General features: G+C 36.5%; 1 protein-coding gene across 1 annotated transcript; it reads left to right on the top strand.

The window, feature by feature from the left end:
• The first annotated feature begins 601 nt into the window (after positions 1–601).
• Positions 602–2380, top strand: LOC137622661 (protein FAM200C-like). The gene has a single exon (XM_068353261.1). It carries the CDS (start codon positions 602–604, stop codon positions 2378–2380), a length of 1779 nt encoding a protein of 592 aa, XP_068209362.1.
• Positions 2381–9611: the final 7231 nt, after the last annotated feature.

Genomic DNA, 9611 nt, shown 5'->3' on the forward strand with positions numbered 1-9611 from the left:
TGAATTACTGGTGAGTGTGTGATTTTTTATTTGTGAAATGTAATTTTTGGATTATCATTTTATTTGTCTCAATATGTTTTTTTTAGTGTGGTATAACTCTAATATTGTCAAGAAGAGATGTATAATTGATAAAAGATATATAATTTTGAAGGTACTGATATATGCATGAGGAGGAATATAGTGGACTTAGGGATGGCTCGACCAGGGTGAGCGGTCGGGGATGAGTTGGTAAAAAAATGGTCTGACTTGGTCAAAAACTGGTATGTGTTGGTCAAAGCATGGCTTGAGTTGGTCAAAATATGGCTTGAACTGGTAAAAAAAATTCCTTTGGTAAATAAATGACCTGGATTGGTCAAACAATGGCCTGAGTTGATCAAAACAATCCCCTGAGTTGGTAAAAAAAAAAAGTCCTGAGAAGGTCAAACTGTCCTGAGTTGGTAAAAAATGGTCTCAGTTGGTAAAAAAAATGGCCTTACCCTCCCAATATAATTGTTTTGGTGGTGATACGTTATTTCATATCGATTGTAACATGTTGTAACGGTTATAACATCCAGGCCTGCATCTTTCCAGGTAGTATAGGTGTGATCAAGATCTAGTAACTATGTCTAAGAAACGCAAGTGGAACGACGACTACATTCGTTATGGTTTTACCTGTATGACTGGGGCAGATGGAACTCAACGACCACAGTGCATCCTCTGCAGCACAGTCTTTGCAAATGCAAATCTCAAACCATCAAGACTCAATGAACACTTCAACAATCGGCATGGAGGCACAGATGCTGGACATGACTTAAACAGCTTGAAGATCAAGCGGCAACGATTTGATCGTAGTGGTACCCTGTCAAAGCTAGGTTTTGTGCCAGTTGAGAAACCTTTGTTGCAAGCATCTTATGAAGTTGCCCTTTTGTGTGCAAAGAAGAAAAAAGCTCACACTATCGCAGAGGAGCTTGTTAAACCTTGTGCATTAGAAATGGCAAAAATAGTGTTAGGGACAGAAGCTGAAAAGAAGCTTAAACAGATACCTCTGTCAAATGACATTATTCATTCAAGGATTCATGATATGAGTCAAGATGTCTTGCAGCAGGTGATAACAGACCTGAAAGCTAGTCCTGTCAGAGTGAGTATTCAGCTGGACGAGTCAACTGACGTTAGTTTTTGCAGCCAGTTGATGGCATTTGTTCGGTATGTGAAGGAGAAGGAAGTGGTGGAAGAATTCTTATTTTGTAAACCTCTGAAAACTACTGCAAAAGCAACTGATGTGTTCAGTCTTGTGAAAGAGTTCTTCATGGAACATGAAATGACTCTCAACATGTGTGGTTCAATTTGCACTGATGGAGCCCCTGTCATGCTTGGAAATAAATCAGGCTTTGCTACCCTAGTGAAAAAAGAGGTTCCCCATGTAACTGTCACTCACTGTGTGTTGCATCGTCATGCACTTGCTACAAAGACGCTGCCAGAAAAATTGAAGACTGTCTTATCAGTTGTTGTGCGTGCTGTAAATTTCATCAGAGGACGGGCAGTGAATCACCGTCTTTTTGCATCTTTTTGTGAAGAAATTGGAGCTGAGCACAGTGTTCTTCTTTACCACACAGAAGTGAGATGGCTTTCCCGTGGCAGGGTACTTACACGTGTATTTGAACTTCATGAAGAAATCATGCAATTTCTTAGAAATCAAGGCAGTGAAATTGCTGACCATTTTGAAAACAGGGAGTTCATTTTGTCTCTGGCATATCTGGCAGATGTATTCATGCACCTCAATGAACTGAATGTCTCTATGCAAGGAACAGCGGTGAATATGATAACTGCCAGAGAAAAGTTATCTGCCCTCACCAAGAAATTTCCAATTTGGATAAAGCGCATTGAAAGTGGAAATTTTGCAAACTTCCCTTCTCTTGATGAGGCTGCTAGTGCTGAAGAAGAGCTGCCCATCCTGAGTGAAGTAAAAGAACATTTGCAAGAACTGATTCAGTCCTTTCAAGGGTATTTTCACCTTGAAGAAGGTTCTGTGGCACAAAGATGGATACGGGATCCATTTCTTTTCAACCTTGATGCCATGGATGATAATGATATCATGAAAGATGATCTTGTGGAGTTGCAGACCAATGACAGAATCCGAATGGAGTTTGAAAAAATGCAACTGGATATGTTTTGGTGTGCACAACTCCAAGCATTCCCACAGTTAGCAAGGACAGCTTTGGAGGTCCTCGTGCCATTTGCAACTACATACTTATGTGAGGCAGGTTTTTCAACACTCCTACACATCAAAACAAAAGCCAGAAACCGTTTGGATGCAAGTGATGACATGCGTCTGGCACTTTCAAAGAAAGAACCTCGTTTGAACAATATCATTAATGAGAAACAACAACAAAAGAGCCACTAAAAATGTGTTGGTGTGCACTATGTAGTAATACTCATTATTATTCATTGTATCCTGCTAATTGACACTTTTCATTTGAAATTAAAAAAAAAGTACCTTTCTCCTGTAATTGAAAATCTAATAATTTCTCAGCAAGGTTTGTATCACTAATCCTTTTCACATATTTGTATTGTATTTACATTGGATGGGGGTACGAGAAAATTTTCTGACATATCAAGGGGTACGGCCACTGAAAAAGGTTAAGAACCACTGATGTAGAGGTACAAGCCTACATTATAAGATAAAGTACTGTCTCAGTTGGAAGGATCAAGTAGTTGGACTATGGAAGATGGACAGAAAAAGGAACTTTGTTTTGAGGAGGAAATATCCTTTGATGTATAAGTACAAGCCTACATCATCAGATAAAGTACAGACTCAATTGGAAGGATGAACTACTTGGACTAAGTCATCAATCATCATAAAACATTTATGGTGCACAAATAAATAATAAATATTTTTATCGGTTGTTATCGACTAGCTGGAGTGAGGGAAGTTAGCCGAAACCTGTTTCGGTGAAAATTGGCAACCTCTGGCAAGGCGTAAAAACTCATAAGTTCAAAGCCCAGAACACTGGCTTCTCTTCTTCATCAGATAGCATCAATTATCCTAAGATATTCTTCTGGTGAATTTTGAATTGTTCAGATGATGAAACAAGGGAGGGAAGGAGGGTCGCTGGAACCAAGCCTGCAAAAATGGAAGTGGGCTAAACCCACCTGATGAGCCCTTTGGTCTGGGCGAAACCCTCAGGTGCGTCACTTCGGTATTAGTAGTACTGGTAATAGTATGTATGAATGAAATCAATATATATATATATATATATATATATATATATATATATATATATATATATATATATATATATATATATATATATATACATATATATATATATATATATATGTGTGTGTGTGTGTGTGTGTGTGTGATAAATTTTGGACATTTAGACGTGTTGTCCTTATTCAAATAAGCCATATATATTTTGATACATCAATGTCTGGATTATCTTACAGACCTCACGATCAGAGCCCCAGGCGGAACCACTCAAAGACAATAGCTTCTGACCGGCCGGGAATCGAACCCTGGTCCAGGAAACTTGTAACAACAGTGACTTACCACTTCGTGGCTAAGTAATAAGTCACTGTTACAAGTTTCCTAGACCAGGGTACGATTCCTAGCCGGTCAGAAGCTATTGTCTTTGATTGGTTCCGTCTGGGGCTCTGATCGTGAGGTCGGTAAGAGAATCCAGACATTGATGTAACAAAATACATATAGCTTATTTGAGTATATATATATATATATATATATATATATATATATATATATATATATATATATATATATATATACATAAATGCTTTTGGGACACAACTCCTCTATAATGCAATTTTCATTGAAGGTATTTTCCTTAGTGATGTCAATGTGTTTCATACAGGAATCCTCAATTTCCTCAGTTTCTTAAAGTTTTCAGGTAAAAGCTTTTACTTTGATAAACCTTGATTATTCCTCTTTATAATCTATTCACTACAACACTGTCTCGACAAAACTATATCTTCATCAAGTGATTATTGATTAACGTAAGTTTACAGTTCCTCTTTTATATGAGGTTTTACAATGATAGGCTTCCAGGTAATTGATGTGGAAGGACTTGAAGAGGGGGAACCAAGTTCCCTGTACCTTTCGATGATGAGAATGAACCCCCCATCCTTTCTTTGAGGCATCCGTGTGGACGGTGACTGCAGGAGGGGGTGGTTGCAAGGGTACTTTTCCTCTTAAGCTCTTCACTTCCGACCATGGCTTGAGAATTGATCGTAGACGACTTGGTAGTGGTCTTAGTAGATCTCTTCGATCGTTGTAAGCGAATTTTCTCCAGATCCCTGATGCATCTTTTAGTCGTGCTCTCAAAAGTGGGTCCGTCAAAGAGGCAAACTGGAGAGACCCCAACACTCCCTCCTGTTGACTTTTTGATATTCTTCGGGATTGAAGAAGATTTTTGACGGCCCCTGCTATCTCATTTCTCTTTGCCATCGGCAACGAGAGGCAATATGACTGTAAGTCCCAGTGAACTTCCAGCCACGGGAACGAAATGTAAACATGTTAATCAATGAGGCCTTGATAAAGACACTGTTTTGTCGAAGCAGTGCTGTAGTGAATAGAATAAATGAAGAAAACTAGTCACAGTTTCTTGGACCAAAGGCTCACTCCTGCAAATCTAGAGAAGTCGAGGAAATACGAGGATTCCTGTAGGAAACATATTGACGCCAACTAAGGCAATCGCTTTCAATGAAAATTGCATTAAGAGAGAAGCTGTGTTCTGGAAAGCGCTAGTACCAATCAGGGCCACCCATACTAGATTGGTCAGCTGAGAGCGATCAGACAAAAATCTCCCACCATCATCAATCCGCGGTTTTCCAGAATGGTGATGTAAACTGATCAAATCCCAGATATAGATTCACATGCTTGAGGCCTTTGTCATGCAGTGGATTAGAAATGGCTGTCTTTGTTTTTGCCAGTGGTCTCTATCTTCAGTTTTTAAATCAGTACTTCTCCATTCATCATATCCTACTTCGCGCGTCATAGTCCTCAGCCATGTAGGCCTGGGTCTTCCACCTCTCCTATTGCCTTGTGGAGCCCAGTTGAACGTTTGGTGAACTAATCTCTCTTGGGGGAATGCGAAGAGCATGCCCAAACCATCTCCATCTACCCCTCACCATGATCTCATCCACATTATTATCATCATTATTATTATTATTATTACTAGCCAAGCTACAACCCTAGTTGGAAAAGCAAGATGCTATGAGCCCAAGGGCTCCAATAGGAAAAAATAGCCCAGTGAGGAAAGGAAATAAGGAAATAAATAAATGATAAGAATAAATCATTCTAAAAACAGTAACAACGTCAAAACAAATATGTCCTATATAAACTATTAACAACGTCAAAAACAAATATGTCATATATAAACTATAAAAACTATAAAAAGACTCATATCAGCCAAGTAATATGGCACTCGAGTAATCTCTCATATAGCTTCATTTCCAATCCTGTCCTGCCAACTCCCAATATCCTTCTGAGGGTTTTGTTTTCAAAACTTGCAAAGATATTACCGACGAATATCAAATCTCCGGAAAACCATGTTGAAGCTTTTAGATCCAGTGATATTTAGTTTTACGAGATTATATTTTCATTAAGTTTATTTATTGTTCTTAGGTTATCTCCAGTTTATTTTCATTATTATTATTATTATTATTATTATTATTATTATTATTATTATTATTATTATTATTATCCAAGCTACAACCCTAGTTGGAAAAGCAAGATGCTATAAGCCCAGGAGCTCCAGCAGGGAAAAATAGCCCAGTGAGGAAAGGAAATAAGGAAATAAATAAATGAAGAGAACAAATTAACAATGAATCATTCTAAAATAAGTAACAACGTCAAAACAGACATGTCATATATAAACTATTAACAACATCAAAAACAAATATGTCATAAATAAACTATAAAAAGACTCATGTCCGCCTGGTCAACAAAAAAACATTTGCTCCAACTTTGAACTTTTGAAGTTCTATTGATTCAACTAGCCGATTAGGAAGATCATTCCACAACTTAGTCACAGCTGGAATAAAACTTCTAGAGTACTGCGTAGTATTGAGCCTCATGATGGAGAAGGCCTGGCTATTCGAATTAACTGCCTGCCTAGTATTATACGAACAGGATAGAATTGTCCAGGGAGATCTGAATGTAAAGGATGGTCAGAGTTATGAAAAATCTAAAGTAATTTATGGTTTATTGTTTATTGTTTATCGTCAATAACGCTGAGCAGTAAATTTTTTATTATTATTTCTTTTAATAATCAGGATTTGAAAACATCATTGGGTTTGACCTCCATTACGAGAACAGTTGGCAAAAACGCTTCAAACGTTTTCATCGACCTTTGGCCTTGCATAAAGGATTTTCATTTGAGATAACATATTTTTAATGAAAGGTGCACTATGTATATATATATATATATATATATATATATATATATATATATATATATATATATATACATATATACATATGATATATATATATATATATATATATATATATATATATATATATATACATACATATACATATATACAAATGATATATATATACATATATATATATATATATATATATATATATATATATATATATATATATATATATATATACAGTACATATATACATATGATATATATACATATATGTATACACATATATATACTTTATCATATTAAACATATGACAAAAAATTAGAAGGAATTTTCAACCCGTTATTAGATGAAACAATAAGAGAAATTACTCGAGTGCCATTTGTGCATAAGATCATGGTGAGGGGTAGATGGAGATGGTTTGGGCATGCTCTTCGCACTCCACAAAGCACTAGAAAAGTTGGAAGACCCAGGTATACAGGTTTGCGTGAAGTAGGAGATGATGAATGGAAAAGTATTGATTTAAAACCTCAAGCTTAAGACGACTGGCGAAATCTAACCAAGACCATTGCGTCGATATGCGTAGGATGATGATAATGATGATGATGATTGAATGTTTGTATTTCAGTCGTTGTCTTCAGACTTGGAGACACTACGTAGTAGCTACTTTTTACTACATGACCCAAATTAACCTATTGATGTTTGGAATGGTGATATCCTGTTTAAAATCTTCACTAAATTCACAATTTATTACTTCCTAAAGACTAATTATTTTTCATTAGTTCCTAATAGAGTAATGAAGAACTTTTTTTTTAAATGCAAGTTAAAATTACAGCATATCGTATAACACGGTTAGCTTTAGGCATTCTTTTACAATATCCAAACTCATTCTCTCTTTCAGATGACAAGTTCTCCATCACTGATGCGAATAAATCTTTGGACATGATAGTGGCAAATCCTTCTACTTCTATTCTAGCTTTCTGGACAAGCGATAGAAATAACAAAATCGCCCTCGAAGGACTTCATATTTTAGGCAACTATCGTCACTGAAAAATTGAATATATACACAATTCAATCGAATCAAATACATGGAATTTCTTTGACATTTATAGAAGTGGTAACTATCAAAAGTCTTCGATCACTCAATGAATTCTCTGACTTCACAAAACCGTAATGATGCAACCAGGAAATAAGAACAAAAATTAGTTATTGGTGATTACTTAAAAAAAAAAAAAAAAATCTTTTGAGAACACTCTTTCTTGAACCTTTAATGTCAATTAATTGTTTCAGTCTGAATCATAAAAGAAGAATTTCAAGTTAACTTCGAATACAAAAGACTTAGTTTACTGCAAAATCACCGTCAAATAGGGTCTCGTGAAGGTTTAAAGGTCGCTCATGAATGGCAGAAGCGAGGGACAGTGACAATGCCCTAGCAGGACAATGCTCTAGAGACTGATAAGTGCTCAGTCCCCCTCTCACCCTGAGCAAGGACCAGGAAGGGCCGGGCAATGGCTGCTGATGACTCAGCAGGTAGAGCTATAGGCTCCCAACTACATCCTTAGCTCACAAGGATGATGAGGTTGCAGACACTACAAGAAACTATCGAGCTTGAGCGGAACTCGAATCCCCGTCCAGCAGATCGCCGGAGAGGGATGTTTCCAATAGGCCATCACAACCCTAGAATTCTGTGCGTTAATTATATGGCAATTTAATAAGTGCGAGATGCGAAAAAGATCTTCAATTAATTCTTTATTCTTTTACCTCATAAAGTTACAACGTTATATTTACAATTAATAATCTATTGTTCTTGAACTAATACGAATAAATCATGTTAAAAATGGTTACATACCTTCGCCTATATCCCGTTGTAGATCACACAATAGGCGATTGAATTATGCATATTTTTTACTAGTTTCACGCAAATTGGATAAAAATTGATCATGATATTTTTAACCTTTAAAGGGCCTTGAACTTCGACCCAATAACTTCCAAAATGTAATCAAATTGTCGTTGGATCATGGCCAATCATTCCACCAAATTTTATGAGATTCGGTCAAATAGTTTTTGAGTTATGAGAATCATAAACAATCAAACATACAAACATAAATGCATAAATACACGCCTATCAAAACTTAACCTTAACAGCGAAGTTGGCGCAGGTAATAAAATTGTTTGGTAGGTGTTCTTTCATATTACGAATAAATATTCATACTCACTTTTGAGCTACCAAACAATCAAAGGAATAAACCATTTCTGTACACTACTGTTAGTTACATCATTGAGGTATTTTCTGCTTCTAGTTGTCATTAACTGATAAGTAAAACTATAATAAAATTGGTTTACAACTGATCTTTCTAACAGGCGAATGATTGTTAGCTTAATATGACAGATATATCTAATGTTGTGGAAAATTTTCAATGCAATGTCTTTTCAAAGTTTTTCTTTCCAAGGGAGTGATTATTGAGCCAGGCAACAGAAGAAATTGGGTATCTGAGTCATCTACTTTAAGCATTAGAATCAGGAGCACCTAAAAGACCTACTGGAGATTTTGTGCCAACATAACAAATGTAGTGCGTCCATTTCCTTTTATATTCTCTTTTGGAAAGTCTTCGAATTCTATATATTTCTAATACTATATCATGAAATTGATATAATCCCTATGGTAATTAGAAAATTATTTCAGTTTTATTTCTACGCAGTGTGATACTCAAAGTACCTAAGAATGTATACGGCAGACAGATCTTGTAGTTCTTGAAGTGCATGTGGTTTCCTCGTGTGATAGGACCTGGAAAACAGCTCTTAAAGTAAAGTCGAGTCAGGTATCGTCATTTTGACTAACAACAGAGCAAATGCATCTGTCCCATCCTAATATCTCGTGTTTTTCATATTCTTTCTCAGCTCACTTTCTTAGTAACATCCATCTCCTTGGCTCTGCGATTTCATTTGAGCTATGCTGTTTAACCAGTGGGGATACTTTGACGGAGTGAACGTGATTGAGTACATCTAAGGTCAGCAAAGCTGTACTAGTCAAGGCCACCAATGCTAGGTTAGTTTAATGTGGGCGATCAGACGAAAATCTACTTCCGTTTTCTGTAATGGTAGGCCTAGCTGTTAGACGGGAGATCGAGTCATGCTCAAACTTATACTTTCTTGTGGTGCCTGCAACCTCACCATCCTTGTAAGCTAAGGATGCTGGTATTAGGGGGAGCCTATAGGCCTACCTGCTGAGTTAT

The sequence above is a fragment of the Palaemon carinicauda genome, chromosome 29 (assembly GCF_036898095.1).
Source record: "Palaemon carinicauda isolate YSFRI2023 chromosome 29, ASM3689809v2, whole genome shotgun sequence".
Lineage (NCBI taxonomy): Eukaryota > Metazoa > Arthropoda > Malacostraca > Decapoda > Palaemonidae > Palaemon > Palaemon carinicauda.